The 21,957-nt window shown below is 53.1% G+C and overlaps 1 protein-coding gene across 1 annotated transcript in view; it reads left to right on the forward strand.

Annotated features, from left to right (window-relative positions):
- Positions 1 to 21,957, forward strand: part of LOC121273497 (protein turtle homolog A-like) — a gene marked incomplete at both ends in the record, with an annotated part of 78,425 nt that overhangs the window by 43,373 nt on the left and 13,095 nt on the right. Inside the window, 5 exons of the mRNA XM_041180669.1 lie at positions 14,681 to 14,821; positions 15,764 to 15,880; positions 19,367 to 19,517; positions 20,194 to 20,305; positions 21,568 to 21,743. Coding sequence (XP_041036603.1) covers positions 14,681 to 14,821; positions 15,764 to 15,880; positions 19,367 to 19,517; positions 20,194 to 20,305; positions 21,568 to 21,743 — 697 coding nt within the window. The remainder of the gene's footprint in view (positions 1 to 14,680; positions 14,822 to 15,763; positions 15,881 to 19,366; positions 19,518 to 20,193; positions 20,306 to 21,567; positions 21,744 to 21,957) is intronic.

Genomic DNA, 21,957 nt, shown 5'->3' on the forward strand with positions numbered 1-21,957 from the left:
ACTCTCTCGCTGTCACTATCACTCTCACTGTCACTCTCTCTGTCACTCTCTCTCTGTCACTCTCTCGCTGTAACTCTCTGCCACTCTCTTGCTGTCACTGTCACTCTCTCTGCCACTCTCTCTGTCACTCTCTCTGTCATTCTCTCTCTCTCTGTCACTCTCTCTCTGACACTCTCTCTGTCACTCTCTCTCTGTCATTCTCTCTCTGTCACTCTCTCTGTCACTCTCTCTCTGTCACTCTCTCTCTGTCACTCTCTCTCTATCTCTTTCTCTCTGTCACTCTCTCTGTCACTCTCTCGCTGTCACTGTCACTCTCGCTGTCACTCTATCTCACTGTCTCTCTCTCTGTCTCTCTCTGTCACACTCTCTCTGCCACTCTCTCACTGTCACTATCACTCTCACTTTCACTCTCTCTGTCACTCTCTCTCTGTCACTCTCTCGCTGTAACTCTGCCACTCTCTTGCTGTCACTGTCACTCTCTCTGCCACTCTCTCTCTCTGTCACTCTCTCTCTCTGTCACTCTCTCTCTGCCACTCTCTCTGTCACTCTCTCTATCTGTCACTCTCTGTCTCTCTCTCTGTCACTCTCTCTGTCACTCTATCTGCCTGTCACTCTCTCTCTGTCACTCTCTTTGTCACTCTCTCTCTCTGTCACTCTGTCTGTCACTCTCTCTCTCTGTCACTCTCTCTGTCTCTCCCTCTGTCACTCTCTCTGTCACTCTTTCTCCCTGTCACTCTATCTCTGTCACTCTCGCTGTCACTCTCTCTCTTTGTCACTCTTTCTGTCACTCTCTCTCTCTGTCACTCTCTCTCTGTCACTCACTCTCTCTGTCTCTCTCTCTGTCACTCTCTCTGTCACTCTCTCTCCCTGTCACTCTATCTCTGTCACTCTCGCTGTCACTCTCTCTCTTTGTCACTCTTTCTGTCACTCTCTCTCTCTGTCACTCTCTCTCTGTCACTCACTCTCTCTGTCACTCTCTCTGTCTCTCTCTCTGTCACTCTCTCTCTCTGTCACTCTCTCTCTGTCACTCTCTCTCTGTCACTCTCTCGCTGTCACTCTCTCTGTCATTCTCTCTCTGTCACTCTCTCTCTATCACTCTCTCTCTGTGACTCTCTCTCTGTCACTCTCTCTCTGTCACTCTCTCTCTGTCACTCTCTCGCTGTCACTGTCACTCTCACTGTCACTCTCTCTGTCACTCTCTCTCTGTCACTCTCTCGCTGTAACTCTCTGCCACTCTCTTGCTGTCACTGTCACTCTCTCTGCCACTCTCTCTGTCACTCTCTCTGTCATTCTCTCTCTCTCTGTCACTCTCTCTCTGACACTCTCTCTGTCACTCTCTCTCTGTCATTCTCTCTCTGTCACTCTCTCTGTCACTCTCTCTCTGTCACTCTCTCTCTGTCACTCTCTCTCTATCTCTTTCTCTCTGTCACTCTCTCTGTCACTCTCTCGCTGTCACTGTCACTCTCGCTGTCACTCTATCTCGCTGTCTCTCTCTCTGTCTCTCTCTGTCACACTCTCTCTGCCACTCTCTCACTGTCACTATCACTCTCACTTTCACTCTCTCTGTCACTCTCTCTCTGTCACTCTCTCGCTGTAACTCTGCCACTCTCTTGCTGTCACTGTCGCTCTCTCTGCCACTCTCTCTCTCTGTCACTCTCTCTCTCTGTCACTCTCTCTCTGCCACTCTCTCTGTCACTCTCTCTATCTGTCACTCTCTGTCTCTCTCTCTGTCACTCTCTCTGTCACTCTATCTGCCTGTCACTCTCTCTCTGTCACTCTCTTTGTCACTCTCTCTCTCTGTCACTCTGTCTGTCACTCTCTCTCTCTGTCACTCTCTCTGTCTCTCCCTCTGTCACTCTCTCTGTCACTCTTTCTCCCTGTCACTCTATCTCTGTCACTCTCGCTGTCACTCTCTCTCTTTGTCACTCTTTCTGTCACTCTCTCTCTCTGTCACTCTCTCTCTGTCACTCACTCTCTCTGTCTCTCTCTCTGTCACTCTCTCTGTCACTCTCTCTCCCTGTCACTCTATCTCTGTCACTCTCGCTGTCACTCTCTCTCTCTGTCACTCTCTCTGTCACTCTCTCTCTCTGTCACTCTCTCTCTGTCACTCTCTCTCTGTCACACTCTCGCTGTCACTCTCTCTGTCATTCTCTCTCTGTCACTCTCTCTCTGTCACTCTCTCTCTGTGACTCTCTCTCTGTCACTCTCTCTCTGTCACTCTCTCTCTGTCACTCTCTCGCTGTCACTGTCACTCTCTCTGTCACTCTCTCTCTCTGTCACTCTCTCTCTTTCACTCTCTCTGTCACTCTCTCTGTCACTCTCTCTCTGTCACTCTCACTCTGACACTCTCTCTGTCACTCTCTCTCTGTCATTCTCTCTCTGTCACTCTCTCTGTCACTCTCTCTCTGTCACTCTCTCTCTCTGTCACTCTCTCTCTATCTCTTTCTCTCTGTCACTCTCTCTGTCACTCTCTCTGTCACTCTCTCGCTGTCACTGTCACTCTCGCTGTCACTCTATCTCTCTGTCTCTCTCTGTGTCTCTCTCTGTCACACTCTCTCTGCCACTCTCTCGCTGTCACTATCACTCTTACTGTCACTCTCTCTGTCACTCTCTCTCTGTCACTCTCTCGCTGTAACTCTCTGCAACTCTCTTGCTGTCACTGTCACTCTCTCTGCCACTCTCTCTCTCTGTTACACTCTCTCTGTCACTCTCTCTCTGCCACTCGCTCTCTCTGTCACTCTCTCTATCTGTCACTCTCTGTCTCTCTCTCTGTCACTCTCTCTGTCACTCTCTCTGCCTGTCACTCTCTCTCTGTCACTCTCTCTGTCACTCTCTCTCTCTGTCACTCTGTCTGTCACTCTCTCTCTCTGTCACTCTCTCTGAGTCTCTCTCTGTCACTCTCTCTGTCTCTCTCTCTCCCTGTCACTCTCTCTCTGTCACTCTCTCTGTCACTCTCTCTCTCTGTCTCTCTCTCTCTGTCACTCTCTCTGTCACTCTCTCTCTGTCACTCTCTCGCTGTCACTGTCACGCTCGCTGTCACTCTATCTCTCTCTCTCTCTGTCTCTCTCTGTCACACTCTCTCTGCCACTCTCTCGCTGTCACTATCACTCTCACTGTCACTCTCTCTGTCACTCTCTCTCTGTCACTCTCTCGCTGTAACTCTCTGCCACTCTCTTGCTGTCACTGTCACTCTCTCTGCCACTCTCTCTGTCACTCTCTCTCTCTGTCACTCTCTCTCTGCCACCCTCTCTGTCACACTCGCTGTAACTCTCTCTCTCGGTCACTCTCTCTGTCACTCTCTCTCTGTCACTCTCTCTGTCACTCTCTCTCTGTCACTCTCTCTGTCACTCTCTCTCTGTCACTCTCTCTGTCACTCTCTCTCTGTCTCTCTCTCTGGCTCTCTCTGTCACACTCACTCTGCCACTCTCTCGCTGTCACTATCACTCTCACTGTCACTCTCTCTGTCACTCTCTCTCTGTCACTCTCTCGCTGTAACTCTCTGCCACTCTCTTGCTGTCACTGTCACTCTCTCTGCCACTCTCTCTGTAACTCTCTCTCTCTGTCACTCTCTCTCTGCCACCCTCTCTGTCACACTCGCTGTAACTCTCTCTCTCGGTCACTCTCTCTGTCACTCTCTCTCTGTCACTCTCTCTGTCACTCTCTCTCTGTCACTCTCTCGATGTCACTCTCTCTGTCACTCTCTCTCTGTCACTCTCTCTCTGACACTCTCTCTCTGTGACTCTCTCTCTGTCACTCTCTCGCTGTCACTCTCTCTCTGTCACTCTCTCTCTGTCACTCTCTCTGTCACTGTCTCTGTCACTCTCTCTCTCTGTCACTCTCTCTCTGTCAATCTCTCTCTGTCTCTCTCTCCCTGTCACTCTCTCTGTCACTCTCTCTCTCTGTCACTCTCTCGCTGTCACTGTCACTCTCGCTGTCACTCTCTCTCACTTTCTCTGTCTCTGTGTCTCTCTCTTTCTCTCACTGTCACACTCTCTCTGCCACTCTCTCGCTGTCACTGTCACTCTCTCTGTCACTCTCTCTCTCTGTCACTCTCTCTATCACTCTCACTCTCCCACTCTCTCTCTGTCACTCTCTCTCTGTCACTCTCTCTCTTGTCACTCTCTCTCTGTCACTCTCTCTCTCTGTCACTCTCTCTGTCACTCTCTCTCTCTGTTACTCTCTCTCTGTCACTCTCTCTGTCACTCTCTCTGTCACTCTCTCTGTCACTCTCTCTCTGTCACTCTCTCTATCTGTCATTCACTCTGTCACGCTCTCTCTGTCACTCTCTCTCTGTCACTGTCTCTCTCTGTCACTCTCTCTTGTCACTCTCTCTGTCACTCTCTATCTCTGTCACTCTCTCTCTTTCACTCTCTGTCACTCTCTCGCTGTCACTCTCTCTGTCACTCTCTCTGTCACTCTCTCTCTCTGCCACTCTTTCTCAGACACTCTCTCTGTCACTCTCTCTCTGTCATTCTCTCTGTCACTCTCTCTGTCACTCTCTCTGTCACTCTCTCTGTCACTCTCTCTCTCTGTCACTCTTTCTCTGACACTCTCTCTGTCACTCTCTCTCTGTCATTCTCTCTCTGTCACTCTCTCTGTCACTCTCTCTGTCACTCTCTCTCTCTGTCACTCTTTCTCTGACACTCTCTCTGTCACTCTCTCTCTGTCATTCTCTCTCTGTCACTCTCTCTGTCACTCTCTCTCTGTCACTCTCTCTCTATCTCTTTCTCTCTGTCACTCTCTCTGTCACTCTCTCTCTGTCACTCTCTCGCTGTCACTGTCACTCTCGCTGTCACTCTATCTCGCTGTCTCTCTCTCTGTCTCTCTCTGTCACACTCTCTCTGCCCCTCTCTCACTGTCACTATCACTCTCACTTTCAATCTCTCTGTCACTCTCTCTCTGTCACTCTCTCGCTGTAACTCTGCCACTCTCTTGCTGTCACTGTCACTCTCTCTGCCACTCTCTCTCTCTGTCACTCTCTCTCTCTGTCACTCTCTCTCTGCCACTCTCTCTGTCACTCTCTCTATCTGTCACTCTCTGTCTCTCTCTCTGTCACTCTCTCTGTCACTCTATCTGCCTGTCACTCTCTCTCTGTCTCTCTCTCTGTCACTCTCTCTGTCAATCTATCTGCGTGTCACTCTCTCTCTGTCACTCTCTTTGTCACTCTCTCTCTCTGTCACTCTGTCTGTCACTCTCTCTCTCTGTCACTCTCTCTGTCTCTCTCTCTGTCACTCTCTCTGTCACTCTCTCTCCCTGTCACTCTCTCTCTGTCACTCTCGCTGTCACTCTCACTCTTTGTCCCTCTTTCTGTCACTCTCTCTCTCTGTCACTCTCTCTCTGTCACTCACTCTCTCTGTCACTCTCTCTGTCTCTCTCTCTGTCACTCTCTCTGTCACTCTCTCTCTCTGTCACTCTCTCTCTGTCACTCTCTCTCTCTGTCACTCTCTCTCTCTGTCACTCTCTCTCTTTCACTCTCTGTCACTCTCTCGCTGTCACTCTCTCTGTCACTCTCTCTGTCACTCTCTCTCTCTGTCACTCTCTCTCTGACACTCTCTCTGTCACTCTCTCTCTGTCATTCTCTCTCTGTCACTCTCTCTGTCACTCTCTCTCTGTCATTCTCTCTCTGACACTCTCTCTCTATCTCTTTCTCTCTGTCACTCTCTCTGTCACTCTCTCTCTGTCACTCTCTCGCTGTCACTGTCACTCTCGCTGTCACTCTATCTCTCTGTCTCTCTCTCTGTCTCTCTCTGTCAAACTCTCTCTGCCACCCTCTCGCTGTCACGATCTCTCTCACTGTCACTCTCTCTGTCACTCTCTCTGTCAATCTCTCGCTGTAACTCTCTGCCACTCTCTTGCTGTCACTGTCACTCTCTCTGCCACTCTCTCTCTCTGTTACTCTCTCTCTGTCACTCTCTCTCTGTCACTCTCTCTATCTGTCACTCTCTGTCTCTCTGTCACTCTCTCTGTCACTCTCTCGGCCTGTCACTCGCACTCTGTCACTCTCTCTGTCACTCTCTCTCTCTGTCACTCTGTCTGTCACTCTCTCTCTGTCACTCTCCCTGTCTCTCTCTCTATCTGTCACTCTCTGTCTCTCTCTCTGTCACTCTCTCTGTCACTCTAACTGCCTGTCACTCTCTCTCTGTCTCTCTCTCTGTCACTCTGTCACTCTATCTGCGTGTCACTCTCTCTCTGTCACTCTCTTTGCCACTCTCTCTCTCTGTCACTCTGTCTGTCACTCTCTCTCTCTGTCACTCTCTCTGTCTCTCTCTCTGTCACTCTCTCTGTCACCCTCTCTCCCTGTCACTCTCTCTCTGTCACTCTCGCTGTCACTCTCTCTCTTTGTCCCTCTTTCTGTCACTCTCTCTCTCTGTCACTCTCTCTCTGTCACTCACTCTCTCTGTCACTCTCTCTGTCTCTCTCTCTGTCACTCTCTCTGTCACTCTCTCTCTCTGTCACTCTCTCTCTGTCACTCTCTCACTGTCACTCTCTCTGTCACTCTCTCTCTGTCACTCTTTCTCTGTCACTCTCTCTCTGTGACTATCTCTCTGTCACACTCTCTCTGTCACTCTCTCTCTGTCACTCTCTCGCTGTCACTGTCACTCTCTCTGTCACTCTCTCTCTTTCACTCTCTGTCACTCTCTCGCTGTCACTCTCTCTGTCACTTTCTCTGTCACTCCCTCTCTCTGTCACTCTCTCTCTGACACTCTCTCTGTCACTCACTCTGTGTCATTCTCTCTCTGTCACTCTCTCTGTCACTCTCTCTCTGTCACTCTCTCTCTGTCACTCTCTCTCTATCTCTTTCTCTCTGTCACTCTCTCTGTCACTCTCTCTCTGTCACTCTCTCGCTGTCACTGTCACTCTCGCTGTCACTCTATCTCTCTGTCTCTCTCTCTGTCTCTCTCTGTCAAACTCTCTCTGCCACCCTCTCGCTGTCACGATCACTCTCACTGTCACTCTCTCTGTCACTCTCTCTCTGTCAATCTCTCGCTGTAACTCTCTGCCACTCTCTTGCTGTCACTGTCACTCTCTCTGCCACTCTCTCTCTCTGTTACTCTCTCTCTGTCACTCTCTCTCTCTCACTCGCTCTCTCTGTCACTCTCTCTATCTGTCACTCTCTGTCTCTCTCTCTCTGTCACTCTCTCTGTCACTCTCTCTGCCTGTCACTCGCTCTCTGTCACTCTCTCTGTCACTCTCTCTCTCTGTCACTCTGTCTGTCACTCTCTCTCTGTCACTCTCTCTGTCTCTCTCTCTGTCACTCTCTCTGTCACTCTCTCTCCCTGTCACTCTCTCTCTGTCACTCTCGCTGTCACTCTCTCTCTCTGTCTCTCTCTCTCTGTCACTCTCTCTGTCACTCTCTCTCTGTCACTCTCTCGCTGTCACTATCACTCTCACTGTCACTCTCTCTGTCACTCTCTCTCTGTCACTCTCTCTGTAACTCTATCTCTGTCACTCTCTCTGTCTCTCTCTGTCACACTCACTCTGCCACTCTCTCGCTGTCACTAGCAGTCTCACTGTCACTCTCTCTGTCACTCTCTCTCTGTCACTCTCTCGCTGTAACTCTCTGCCACTCTCTTGCTGTCACTGTCACTCTCTCTGCCACTCTCTCTCTCTGTTTCTCTCTCTCTCTGTCACTCTCTCTCTGCCACCCTCTCTGTCACACTCGCTGTAACTCTCTCTCTCTCTCGGTCACTCTCTCTGTCACTCTCTCTCTGTCACTCTCTCTGTCACTCTCTCTCTGTCACTCTCTCTCTGTCACTCTCTCTGTCACTCTCTCTGTCACTCTCTCTCTGTCACTCTCTCTCTGACACTCTCTCTCTGTGACTCTCTCTCTGTCACTCTCTCGCTGTCACTCTCTCTCTGTCACTCTCTCTCTGTCACTCTCTCTGTCACTGTCTCTGTCAATCTCTCTCTGTCTCTCTTTCTCTGTCACTCTCTCTGTCACACTCTCTCTGCCACTCTCTCGCTGTCACTGTCACTCTCTCTGTCACTATCTCTCTGTCACTCTCTCTCTTTCAGTCTCTCTCTCTTTCACTCTCTCTGTCATTCTCTCTCTGTCATTCTCTCTCTGTCACTCTCTCTCTCTGTCACTCTCTCTCTTGTCACTTTCTCTCTGTCACTCTCTCGCTGTCACTCTCTCTGTCACTCTCTCTCTCTGTCTCTCTCTCTCTGTCACTCTCTCTGTCACTCTCTCTCTCTCTCACTCTCTCTGTCACTCTCTCTCTGTCATTCTCTCTGTCACGCTCTCTCTGTCACTCTCTCTCTGTCACTGTCTCTCTCTGTCACTCTCTCTTGTCACTCTCTCTCTGTCACTCTCTCTCTCTGTCACTCTCTCTCTTTCACTCTCTGTCACTCTCTCGCTGTCACTCTCTCTGTCACTCTCTCTCTCTGTCACTCTTTCTCTGACACTCTCTCTGTCACTCTCTCTCTGTCATTCTCTCTCTGTCACTCTCTCTGTCACTCTCTCTCTGTCACTCTCTCTCTGTCACTCTCTCTCTATCTCTTTCTCTCTGTCACTCTCTCTGTCACTCTATCTCTGTCACTCTCTCGCTGTCACTGTCACTCTCGCTGTCACTCTATCTCGCTGTCTCTCTCTCTGTCTCTCTCTGTCACACTCTCTCTGCCACTCTCTCACTGTCACTATCACTCTCACTTTCACTCTCTCTGTCACTCTCTCTCTGTCACTCTCTCGCTGTAACTCTGCCACTCTCTTGCTGTCACTGTCACTCTCTCTGCCACTCTCTCTCTCTGTCACTCTCTCTCTCTGTCACTCTCTCTCTGCCACACTCTCTCTCTGTCACTCTCTCTCTCTGTCACTCTCTCTCTGCCACTCTCTCTGTCACTCTCTCTATCTGTCACTCTCTGTCTCTCTCTCTGTCACTCTCTCTGTCACTCTATCTGCCTGTCACTCTCCCTCTGTCACTCTCTTTGTCACTCTCTCTCTCTGTCACTCTGTCTGTCACTCTTTCTCTCTGTCACTCTCTCTGTCTCTCTCTCTGTCACTCTCTCTGTCACTCTCTCTCCCTGTCACTCTATCTCTGTCACTCTCGCTGTCACTCTCTCTCTTTGTCACTCTTTCTGTCACTCTCTCTCTCTGTCACTCTCTCTCTGTCACTCACTCTCTCTGTCATTCTCTCTGTCTCTCTCTCTGTCACTCTCTCTGTCACTCTCTCTCTCTGTCACTCTCTCCTTGTCACTCTCTCTCTGTCACTCTCTCGCTGTCACTCTCTCTGTCACTCTCTCTCTGTCACTCTCTCTCTGTGACTCTCTCTCAGTCACTCTCTCGCTGTCACTCTCTCTCTGTCACTCTCTCTCTGTCACTCTCTCTGTCACTGTCTCTGTCACTCTCTCTCTGTCACTCTCTCTGTCACTCTCTCTCTGTCACTCTCTCGCTGTCACTGTCACTCTCTATTTCACTCTCTCTCTTGTCACTCTCTCTCTGTCACTCTCTCTCTGTCACTCTCTCTCTTTCACTCTCTCTGTCACTCTCTCGCTGTCACTCTCTCTGTCAATCTCTCTGTCACTCTCTCTCTCTGTCACTCTCTCTCTGACACTCTCTCTGTCACTCTCTCTCTGTCATTCTCTCTCTGTCACTCTCTCTGTCACTCTCTCTCTTTCACTCTCTCTCTGTCACTCTCTCTCTATCTCTTTCCCTCTGTCACTCTCTCTGTCACTCTCTCTCTGTCACTCTCTCGCTGTCACTGTCACTCTCGCTGTCACTCTATCTCGCTGTCTCTCTCTCTGTCTCTCTCTGTCACACTCTCTCTGCCACTCTCTCACTGTCACTATCACTCTCACTTTCACTCTCTCTGTCATTCTCTCTCTGACACTCTCTCGCTGTAACTCTGCCACTCTCTTGCTGTCACTGTCACTCTCTCTGCCACTCTCTCTCTCTGTCACTCTCTCTCTGTCACTCTCTCGCTGTAACTCTGCCACTCTCTTGCTGTCACTGTCACTCTCTCTGCCACTCTCTCTCTCTGTCACTCTCTCTCAATGTCACTCTCTCTCTGCCACTCTCTCAGTCACTCTCTCTATCTGTCACTCTCTGTCTCTCTCTCTGTCACTCTCTCTGTCACTCTATCTGCCTGTCACTCTCTCTCTGTCACTCTCTTTGTCACTCTCTCTCTCTGTCACTCAGTCTGTCACTCTCTCTCTCTGTCACTCTCTCTGTCTCTCTCTCTGTCACTCTCTCTGTCACTCTCTCTCCCTGTCACTCTCTCTCTGTCACTCTCTCTCTTTGTCACTCTTTCTGTCACTCTCTCTCTCTGTCACTCTCTCTCTGTCACTCACTCTCTCTGTCACTCTCCCTGTCTTCTCTCTTCACTCTCTCTGTCACTCTCTCTCTCTGTCACTCTCTCTCTCTGTCACTCTCTCTCTGTCACTCTCTCGCTGTCACTCTCTCTGTCACTCTCTCTCTGTCAGTCTCTCGCTGTCACTCTCTCTCTCTCTGTCATTCTCTCTGTCACTCTCTCTCTGTCACTCTCTCTCCTCACTCTCTCTCTGTCACTCTCTCTGTCACTGTCTCTGTCACTCTCTCTCTGTCACTCTCTCTGTCACTCTCTCTCTGTCACTCTCTCGCTGTCACTGTCACTCTATATTTCACTCTCTCTCTTGTCACTCTCTCTCTGTCACTCTCTCTCTGTCACTCTCTCTCTTTCACTCTCTCTGTCACTCTCTCGCTGTCACTCTCTCTGTCACTCTCTCTCTGTCACACTCTCTCTGTCACTCTCTCTCTCTGTCACTCTCTCTCTGTCACTCTCTCTGTCACTCTCTCTCTGTCACTGTCACTCTCTCTGTCACTCTCTCTGTCACTCTCTCTCTGTCTCTCTCTCTCTGTCAATCTCTCTCTGTCTCTCTCTCTCTGTCACTCTCTCTGTCACTCTCTCTCTGTCACTCTCTCGCTGTCACTGTCACTCTCGCTGTCACTCTCTCTCTCTGTCTCCCTCACTGTCTCTCTCTCTGTCTCTCTCTCACTGTCACACTCTCTCTGCCACTCTCTTGCTGTCACTGTCACTCTCTCTGTCACTCTCTCTCTGTCACTCTCTCTCTGTCACTCTCTCTCTCTGTCACTCTCTCGTCACTCTCTCTCTGTCACTCTCTCTCTCTGTCACTCTCTCTGTCACTCTCTCTATATCACTCTCTCTCTGCCACTCTCTCGCTGTCACTGTCACTCTCTCTTGTCACTCTCTCTCGCTGTCAATCTCTCTGTCACTCTCTCTCTGACACTCTCTCTGTCATCTCTCTCTGTCACCCTCTCTGTCACGCTCGCTGTAACTCTCTCTCTCTCTCGGTCACTCTCTCTGTCACTCTCTCTCTGTCACTCTCTCTGTCACTCTCTTTCTGTCACTCTCTCTCTGTCACTCTCTCTCTGTCACTCTCTCTGTCACTCTCTCTCTGTCACTCTCGCTGTCACTCTCTATCTCTGTCTCTCTCTCTGTCACTCTGTCTATCACTCTCTCTCTCTGTCGCCTTCTCTGCCACTCTCTCTCTCTGTCACTCTCTCTCTCTGTCACTCTCTGTCTCTCTCTCTGTCACTCTCTCTGTCACTCTCTCTGTCTGTCACTCTCTCTCTGTCACTCTCTCTCTCTGTCACTCTCTCTCTCTGTCACTCTCTCTGTCGCTCTCTCTGTCAGTCTCTCTGTCACTCTCTCTCCCCGTCACTCTCTCTCTGTCACTCTGTCTGTCACTCTCTCTCTCTGTCACTCTTTCTGTCACTCTCTCTCTCTGTCACTCTCTCTCTGTCACTCTCTCGCTGTCACTGTCACTTTCGCTTTCACTCTCTCTCTCTATCTCTCTCTCTCTGTCTCTCTCTCTCTGTCACTCTCTCGCCGTCACTGTCACTCTCGCTGTTCACTCATTCTCTCTGTCTCTCTCTCTCTGTCACTCTCTCTCTGTCACTCTCTCGCTGTCACTGTCACTCTCTCTGTCACTCTCTCTGTCACACTCTCTCTCTCTCACTGTCTCTCTGCCACTCTGTCTCTGTCGCTGTCACTCTCTCGCTGTCACTCTCTCTCTGCCACTCTCTCGCTGTCACTGTCACTCTCACTGTCACTCTCTCTGTCACTCTCTCTGTCACTCTCTCTGTCACTCTCTCTCTGTCACTGTCTCTCTGTCACTCTCTCTGTCACTCTCTCTCTCTGTCTCTCTCTCTCTCAGTCTCTCGCTGTCACTGTCACTCTCGCTGTCACTCTCTCTCTGCCACTCTCTGTCACTCTCTCGCTGTCACTGTCACTATCGCTGTCACTGTAACTCTCACTGTCGGTCTTGCTGTCACTGTTACTGTCACTATCGCTGTCACTGTCACTCTTGGTCTCTCTTTGTCACTCTCTCTGTCACACTCTCTCTCTGTCACTGTCACTCTCATTGTCACTGTCACTCTCGCTGTCGCTGTCACTCTCTCTCTGTCACTCTCTTTGGCACTCTCGCTGTCACTGTCACTCTCGTTGTCACTGTCACTCTCACTGTCACTCTCTCTATGTCACTCTCTCTGCCGCTCTCGCTGTCACTGTCACTCTCGTTGTCACCGTCCCTCTCACTGTCACTCTCTCTCTGTCACTCTCTCTGCCACTCTCGCTGTCACTGTCACTCTCGTTGTCACTGTCACTCTCTCTCTCTGTCACTCTCTCTGCCACTCTCGCTGTCACTGTCACTCTCGTTGTCACTCTCTCTCTGTCACTCTCTTTGCCACTCTCGCTGTCACTGTCACTCTCGTTGTCACTGTCACTCTCGCTGTCACTCTCTCTCTGTCACTATCTCTGCCACTCTCGCTGGCACTGTCACTCTCTCTGTCACCCTCGCTGTCACTCTTGCTGTCACTGTCACTCTCGCTGTAACTCTCTGCCACTCTCTTGCTGTCACTGTCACTCTCTCTGCCACTCTCTCTCTGTCACTTTCTCTGCCACTCTCTCTCTCTATCACCCTCTCTGTCACTCTTGCTGTCACTGTCACTCTCGCTGTCACTCTCTGCCACTCTCTTGCTGTCGTTGTCACTCTTGCTCTCTCTGTCACTCTCTCTGTCACTCTCGCTGTCACTATCACTGTCACTGTAACTCTCACTGTCACTCTCGCTGTCACTATCGCTGTCACTGTCACTATCGCTGTCACTGTAACTCTCACTGTCGGTCTTGCTGTCACTGTTACTGTCACTATCGCTGTCACTGTCACTCTTGGTCTCTCTTTGTCACTCTCTCTGTCACACTCTCTCTCTGTCACTGTCACTCTCATTGTCACTGTCACTCTCGCTGTCGCTGTCACTCTCTCTCTGTCACTCTCTTTGGCACTCTCGCTGTCACTGTCACTCTCGTTGTCACTGTCACTCTCACTGTCACTCTCTCTCTGTCACTCTCTCTGTCACTCTCGCTGTCACTATCACTGTCACTGTAACTCTCACTGTCACTCTCGCTGTCACTATCGCTGTCACTGTCACTATCGCTGTCACTGTAACTCTCACTGTCGGTCTTGCTGTCACTGTTACTGTCACTATCGCTGTCACTGTCACTCTTGGTCTCTCATTGTCACTCTCGCTGTCACTCTCACTGTCACTAACTCTCACTGTCACCTCACTGTCTCTGTAACTCTCTCTGTCGATCTCACTGTCACTCTCGCTGTCTCTGTAATTCTCACTCTCGCTGTCACTGTCACTCTTGCTGTCACTGTAATTCTCACTGTCTCTGTCACTGTCACTCTCCGTCTCTCAATGTCACTCTCGCTGTCACTCTCGCTCTCACTGTCACTCTCGCTGTCACTGTAACTCTCACTGTCGCTCTCACTGTCACTGTAACTCTCACCGTCGCTCTCACTGTCACTCTCACTGTCTCTGTAATTCTCACTCTCGCTGTCACTGTCACTCTTGCTGTCACTGTAATTCTCACTGTCTCTGTCACTGTCACTCTCAGTCTCTCAATGTCACTCTCGCTGTCACTCTCGCTCTCACTGTCACTCTCGCTGTCACTGTAACTCTCACTGTTGCTCTCACTGTCACTGTAACTCTCACCGTCGCTCTCACTGTCACTCTCACTGTCTCTGTAATTCTCACTCTCGCTGTCACTGTCACTCTTGCTGTCACTGTAATTCTCACTGTCTCTGTCACTGTCACTCTCAGTCTCTCAATGTCACTCTCGCTGTCACTCTCGCTCTCACTGTCACTCTCGCTGTCACTGTAACTCACTGTCGCTCTCACTGTCACTGTAACTCTCACTGTCGCTCTCACTGTCCCTCTCACTGTCACTGTCGCTCTCACTGTCGCTCTCACTGTCACTGTCTGTCACTCCCGCTTTCGCTGTCAGTCTCGTTGCCACTCTGTCTCTTTTTCTCTCTCTCTCTCTGTCACTCTCTCTGTTTCTGTCGTTGTCTCACTCTGTTTGCCTGACTCTCTTACTCTGCATCTCTATCACTCTGTTTTTCTCTCTTGGTCTCTCTCTCTCTCTCTCTATTTCCTTTGCTCACTGTCTATCTCTTTCTCTGCCAAATTCTGTCTTTGAGTCTATCTCTATCATTCTATTTCCCTCTCTCTCTCTGTCTCTCTGTCTCTTTGTCTCTCACTCTCTCACTGTCTCTCTCTCTCTCTCTCCCTTTCTCTCTGTCTCTCTCTGTCTCTCTCTGTGTCTCTCCCTCTCATTCTCCCTCTGTCTGCCTGTCTGTCTGTTTCCCTTTCTCTCTAACCCTCTCCGTATTCTCTCTGCAGATTCCAGGCTGGTACCAGGACAGTGCTGGTACGATTGTGATTGCCATGGGGAATGATGATGCTCTTGGGGAATATACCTGTACCCCGTACAACAGCTATGGGACACTGGGGCAGTCCAGCCCCACACACGTAATATTAAAGGTGTCTCCGACACTCGACACCGAAACGGGCTGCTCTGAGTTCAACCTCGTCTTCTCTCTCTCTCCCTCTGGAGTCCAGGATCAACATCTTCACTGACTCTGACTGTTACAACTGGGAATTCACCCTTGGGGTGCATCTCTCCTTCTATCTCTCTCTCTCTCTCTCTCTCTTTCTCTGTCTCTCTCTCTCTCTGTCTCTCTCTCGCTGTCTCTCTCTCTGTCTCTCTCTCTTTCTCTGTTTCTCTCTCCCTCTCTGTCTGTCTGTCTCTCTTTCTCTCTCTCTGTCCCTCTGTCTCTCTCTCTCTCTCTCTCTCTCTTTCTCTGTCTCTCTCTCTCTCTGTCTCTCTCTCTCTCTTTCTCTCTCTCTGTCCCTCTGTCTCTCTCTCTCTCTATCTCTGTCTCTCACTCTCACTCACTCTGTCTCTCTCTCTCCCTCCCTCTGTCTCTCTTTCTGTCTCTCTTTCTGTCTCTCTCTCTCTCTCTCTTTCCCTCCCTTTCTGTCTCTCTCTCTCTTTCTCTCTCTCTGTCCCTCCATCTCTCTCTCTCTCTCTCTATCTCTGTCTCTCACTCTCACTCTGTCTCTCTCTCACTCTCTCACTTGGGATGCATCTTTCCTTCTATCTCTCTTTCTCTATCTCTCTGTCTCTCTCTCTGTCTCTTTCTGTCTCTCTCTCTCTCTCTCTGTCTCTCTGTCTCTGTCTCTGTCTCTCGCTCTGACCCTCCGCCTCTCTCGCGCTCTCTCTGTCTCTGTCTCTGTCTCTCACTCTCACTCTCACTCTGTCTCTCTCTCTTGGTCTCTATCCCTCCGCCTCTCTCTCTCTATCTGTCTCTTTCTCTGTCTCTCTATCTCTGTCTCTCTATCTCTGTCTCTCTATCTCTGTCTCTCTCTCTGGCTCTCCTTATTCCAAGACCAGACTATCTGAAGCTCTGTTTTGTCTCTCAGGACCCCCCAAGGTTTGTTAACAGACCCGCCAAGCGATATGAGCAGGAGGTCGGCCGGGAACTCAGGATCAGCTGCTCAACCACAGGAGATCCAGAGCCTGTAGTTACCTGGAACAAGGTAGAGAGAGAGAGAGAGGGAGAGATGGGAGGGAGAGGGAGGGAGATGGAGGGAGATGGAGGGAGTGAGAGAGAGGGAGTGAACGGGAGAGAGAGGTGGAGAGTGAGAGAGAGGGAGAGATGGGAGGGAGAGGGAGGGAGATGGAGAGAGTGAGAGAGAGGGAGAGATGGGAGGGAGAGGGAGGGAGATGGAGAGAGTGAGAGAGAGGGAGTGAACGGTAGAGAGAGGTGGAGAGTGAGAGAGGGAGAGGGAGAAAGTGGGAGAGTGGGAGATGGAGGGAAGAGGAGAGACGGAGTGGGTGGGATAGGCAAATGGAGATTGAGAACAAGAGAGATAAAGTGGGGAAATGGAGAGTGAGAAAGGGAGGGAGATTGAGAGAGAGGGAAAGGGAGGTGGAGAGGGAGAGGGAGGGAGGTGCTGAGTGAAAGTTACGGAGAGAATGGGGGGAAATGGAGAGGGGGAAGAGGAGGGGAAAGGGGTTGGGGGGGAAGGACATGGAGATGGAGGTAGAGGGAGAAGGAGACAGTGGCACAGAGAAACAGAGAGAATGGCAGAGAGAGAGAATGAGAGAGAAACATAATAGAGAGAGAGAGAGAAAGAGAGAGAGAGACAGAGATGGAGAAACAGAGAGACAGTGATGGGGAGAGAGAGATAGAGACAGAAGTTGGACAGATTAGACAGAGAGAGTGTGGAAGGAGGGATTGGACGGATAGAGGGAGTGTGGAAGGAGGGATTAGACAGAGAGAGGGAGTGTGGAAGAGGGATTAGAGAGAGAGAGTGTGGAAGGGGGGATTAGACAGAGAGGGAGTGTGGAAGGGGGGATTGGACGGAGAGAGGGAGTGTGGAAGGGGGGATTAGACAGAGAGAGAGTGTGGAAGGGGGGATTGGACAGAGAGAGGGAGTGTGGAAGGAGGGATTAGACAGAGAGAGGGAGTGTGGAAGGGGGAATTGGATGGAGAGAGGGAGTGTGGAAGGGGGGATTGGATGGAGAGAGGGAGTGTGGAAGGGGGGGATTGGATGGAGAGAGGGAGTGTGGAAGGGGGGTATTGGATGGAGAGAGGGAGTGTGGAAGGGGGGATTGGATGGAGAGAGGGAGTGTGGAAGGGGGAATTGGATGGAGAGAGGGAGTGTGGAAGGGGAGATTGGATGGAGAGAGGGAGTGTGGAAGGGGGGATTGGACGGAGAGAGAGAGAGAGTGTGGAAGGGGGGATTGGACGGAGTGAGGGAGTGTGGAAGGGGGGATTGGATGGAGAGAGGGAGTGTGGAAGGGGGGTATTGGATGGAGAGAGGGAGTGTGGAAGGGGGGATTGGACGGAGAGAGGGAGTGTGGAAGGGGGGGATTGGATGGAGAGAGGGAGTGTGGAAGGGGGGATTGGATGGAGAGAGGGAGTGTGGAAGGGGGGGATTGGATGGAGAGAGGGAGTGTGGAAGGGGGATTGGATGGAGAGAGGGAGTGTGGAAGGGGGGATTGGATGGAGAGAGGGAGTGTGGAAGGGGGGATTGGACGGAGAGAGAGAGAGTGTGGAAGGGGGGATTGGACGGAGTGAGGGAGTGTGGAAGGGGGGATTGGACGGAGAGAGGGAGTGTGGAAGGGTAGATTGGATGGAGAGAGGGAGTGTGGAAGGGGGGATTGGATGGAGAGAGGGAGTGTGGAAGGGGGGATTGGATGGAGAGAGGGAGTGTGGAAGGGGGGATTGGACGGAGAGAGGGAGTGTGGAAGGGGGGATTGGATGGAGAGAGGGAGTGTGGAAGGGGGGATTGGACGGAGAGAGGGAGTGTGGAAGGGGGTATTGGATGGAGAGAGGGAGTGTGGAAGGGGGGATTGGATGGAGAGAGGGAGTGTGGAAGGGGGGATTGGATGGAGAGAGGGAGTGTGGGAGGGGGTATTGGACGGAGAGAGGGTGTGTGGAAGGGGGGGATTGGACGGAGAGAGGGAGTGTGGGAGGGGGTATTGGACGGAGAGAGGGAGTGTGGAAGGGGGGATTGGACGGAGAGAGGGAGTGTGGAAGGGGGGTATTGGATGGAGAGAGGGAGTGTGGAAGGGGGGATTGGATGGAGAGAGGGAGTGTGGAAGGGGGAATTGGATGGAGAGAGGGAGTGTGGAAGGGGGGATTGGATGGAGAGAGGGAGTGTGGAAGGGGGGATTGGATGGAGAGAGGGAGTGTGGAGGGGGGATTGGACGGAGAGAGGGTGTGTGGAAGGGGGGATTGGACGGAGAGAGGGAGTGTGGAAGGGGGGATTGGACGGAGAGAGGGAGTGTGGAAGGGGGGATTGGACGGAGAGAGGGAGTGTGGAAGGGGGTATTGGACGGAGAGAGGGAGTGTGGAAGGGGGGATTAGACAGAGAGAGAGAGAGTGTGAAAGGAGGGATTAGACAGAGAGAGGGAGTGTGGAAGGGGGGATTGGACGGAGAGAGGGAGTGTGGAAGGGGGGATTGGACGGAGAGAGAGAGAGTGTGGAAGGGGGTATTGGACGGAGAGAGAGAGAGTGTGGAAGGGGGAATTGGATGGAGAGAGGGAGTGTGGAAGGGGGTATTGGACGGAGAGAGAGAGAGTGTGGAAGGGGGTATTGGACGGAGAGAGAGAATGTGGAAGGGGGGATTGGATGGAGAGAGGGAGTGTGGAAGGGGGTATTGGATGGAGAGAGGGAGTGTGGAAGGGGGGATTAGACAGAGAGAGGGAGTGTGGAAGGGGGGGATTGGATGGAGAGAGGGAGTGTGGAAGGGGGGATTGGATGGAGAGAGGGAGTGTGGGAGGGGGTATTGGACGGAGAGAGGGAGTGTGGAAGGGGGGGATTGGACGGAGAGAGGGAGTGTGGAAGGGGGGATTGGATGGAGAGAGGGAGTGTGGAAGGGGGGATTGGACGGAGAGAGGGAGTGTGGAAGGGGGGATTAGACAGAGAGGGAGTGTGGAAGGGGGGATTAGACAGAGAGAGGGAGTGTGGAAGGGGGGATTAGACAGAGAGAGGGAGTGTGGAAGGGGGGATTGGACGGAGAGAGGGAGTGTGGAAGGGGGTATTGGACGGAGAGAGGGAGTGTGGAAGGGGGTATTGGACGGAGAGAGGGAGTGTAGAAGGGGGGATTGGACGGAGAGAGGGAGTGTGGAAGGGGGGATTGGACGGAGAGAGGGAGTGTGGAAGGGGGGGATTGGACGGAGAGAGGGAGTGTGGAAGGAGGGATTAGACAGAGAGAGGGAGTGTGGAAGGGGGGGATTGGATGGAGAGAGGGAGTGTGGAAGGGGGGGATTGGATGGAGAGACGGAGTGTGGAAGGGGGGATTGGACGGAGAGAGGGAGTGTGGAAGGGGGGTATTGGACGGAGAGAGGGAGTGTGGAAGGGGGGGATTGGACGGAGAGAGGGAGTGTGGAAGGGGGGGTTTGGACGGAGAGAGGGAGTGTGGAAGGGGGGGATTGGACGGAGAGAGGGAGTGCGGAAGGGGGGGTTTGGACGGAGATTGCCCTGGTACAGCCTCTTGCCCCTGTTGTTTCAGGCTGGGGGCTGCTCTCGTTGCCCCTTCCAGGTGCTGGCGGATGGGACCCTGTGCCTGCGCAGTTTGCGGAAGTGCCACCACGGAGACTGGGCGTGCGAGGGCCGCAACAACCTGACACACATCACAGCCTGGACCACGGTGCTGGTGCTCGGTAAGCGTCCAGAGTCTCAGCACCAGCGACACACCCCCCCACCCCCGACAGGCATCGGGGTGGAGGGGGGGAGGGGGTCACACAGTTTGGGGTGGGGGGGAGGGGGTCTCACAGTTTGGGGGGAGGGGAGGGGGTCTCACAGTTTTGGGGGGGGGAGGGGGTCTCACAGTTTGGTGGGGGAGGGGTTGAGGGGTCGCACAGTTTGGTGGGGGGAGGGGTTGAGGGGTCGCACAGTTTGGGGGGGCGGAGGGGTTGAGGGGTCGCACAGTTTGGGGGGGGGGGAGGGGTTGAGGGGTCGCACAGTTTGGTGGGAGGAGGGGTTGAGGGGTCGCACAGTTTGGTGGGGGAGGGGTTGAGGGGTCGCACAGTTTGGTGGGGGGAGGGGTTGAGGGGTCGCACAGTTTGGGGGGGCGGAGGGGTTGAGGGGTCGCACAGTTTTGGGGGGGGGAGGGGTTGAGGGGTCGCACAGTTTGGTGGGAGGAGGGGTTGAGGGGTCGCACAGTTTGGTGGGGGGAGGGGTTGAGGGGTCGCACAGTTTGGGGGGGCGGAGGGGTTGAGGGGTCGCACAGTTTGGGGGGGGGGAGGGGTTGAGGGGTCGCACAGTTTTGGTGGGGGGTGGGGGGGGGGGGGGCAGGGCTCCCGCCTGTTTGACCCCTGACCCCTGTATGTGTTACAGGAACCAGCCCCCACGCCGTCCGCAATGTGACCGTGAGGCCGGATGTCTTCGCCATCACCGTGTCCTGGGAGCCTGGCTTCGGTGGTGGGCAGCCACAGCAGTTCACCGTCTGGTACGCGTCGGCCAATCCGCTCCACCCCCACCCCTCCCTCCGCCCCCCCTCCGCTCGAAAAGTGACCTATCTCGCCCCTCCACCCCCCTCCGCCCCCCCCTCCGCTCGAAAAGTGACCTATCTCGCCCCGCACCCCCCCCTCCTCCCCTCCTCACCTGATGACGTCCTGCTCCCTCCTCCCCAAGCTCTTCGGCTCCCTCCTCAACCCTTCACCTCCCGCCAACCCTCCCGCCGCTGGCCAACCAGGAGCCTGGCCCCTCGACCCGCCTTGTACCTCAGCCCCTTTCCCCCACACCCCACCCCCCACCCCCCCCCCCCCCCCCCCCCCCCACTTCCCTGAAATGGCCCCTCTCCCCCCCCCCCCCCCCCCCTCGGCCGGGTCCACAGCCCCTCTCAGCGTGCGTGTCTGAGACTGAACTTTCACCCCTTTTCTGTGGGGTCACAGTGCTTGAGTCTGACCTTTCACCGCTCTCGCTGTGGGGTCACAGTGTCTGAGTCTGACCTTTCACCGCTCTCGCTGTGGGGTCACAGTGTCTGAGTCTGACTTTTCACCCCCCTCACAGTGGGGTCACAGTGTCTGAGTCTGACCTTTCACCCCCCTCACAGTGGGGTCACAGTGTCTGAGTCTGACCTTTCACCCCCCTCACAGTGGGGTCACAGTGTCTGAGTCTGACCTTACACCCCCCTCACAGTGAGGTCACGGTGTCTGAGTCTGACCTTTCACCACCTCACAGTGGGGTCACGATGTCTGAGTCTGACCTTTCACCACCTCACAGTGGGGTCACGGTGTCTGAGTCTGACCTTTCACCACCTCACAGTGGGGTCACGGTGTCTGAATCTGACCTTTCACCCCCTCCACAAGGGGATCACAATGTCTGAGTCTGATCTTTCACCTCCCCCATCACAGTGGGGTCACAGTGTCTGTGTCTGACCTTTCACCCCCCTCACAGTGGGGTCACAGTGTCTGAGTCTGACCTTTCACCCCCCTCACAGTGGGGTCACAGTGTCTGAGTCTGACCTTTCACCCCCCTCACAGTGGGGTCACAGTGTCTGAGTCTGACCTTTCACCCCCCTCGCAGTGGGGTCACAGTGTCTGAGTCTGACCTTTCACCCCCCTCGCGGTGGGGCCACAGTGTCTGAGTCTGACCTTTCACCCCCCTCGCGGTGGGGTCACAGCGTCTGAGTCTGACCTTTCACCCCCCTCGCGATGGGGTCACAGTGTCTGAATTCTGTCTCTCTCTCTCTCTCTCTCTCTCTCTCAGGTTCAGGCAGATGACCCATGGACCCCACGATTGGATCATTCGGATGGTTCCCACCGGTAACTCCAGCCTGCGGGTGGGTGGTCTCTGGCCGGACACTGAGTACCAGTTCAGTGTCCTGGCCCAGAGCGAGCGAGGGAGTGGCCCCTTCAGTCCGATTCTCAACATCTGGACCCTCGGTGAGTGCTGAATCTCGGCCTTCTGCCCATCCCGTGACCTTGTACTGACGTCCTGACCCTGAGTACTGACCCCTAGGCACATGCTGACCTCCAATCAGATCCTGCACTCCTGGAGTACTGACCCTGCCGACGCCATGGTGACCTCACGACCTTATCCTGACCTCCCGACCTGGGCTACGGAGCCTCCAGCCCGCTACTGAACCCCGACCCTGAG

Source organism: Carcharodon carcharias, assembly GCF_017639515.1.
Source record: "Carcharodon carcharias isolate sCarCar2 chromosome 24 unlocalized genomic scaffold, sCarCar2.pri SUPER_24_unloc_14, whole genome shotgun sequence".
Classification (NCBI taxonomy): Eukaryota; Metazoa; Chordata; class Chondrichthyes; order Lamniformes; family Lamnidae; genus Carcharodon; species Carcharodon carcharias.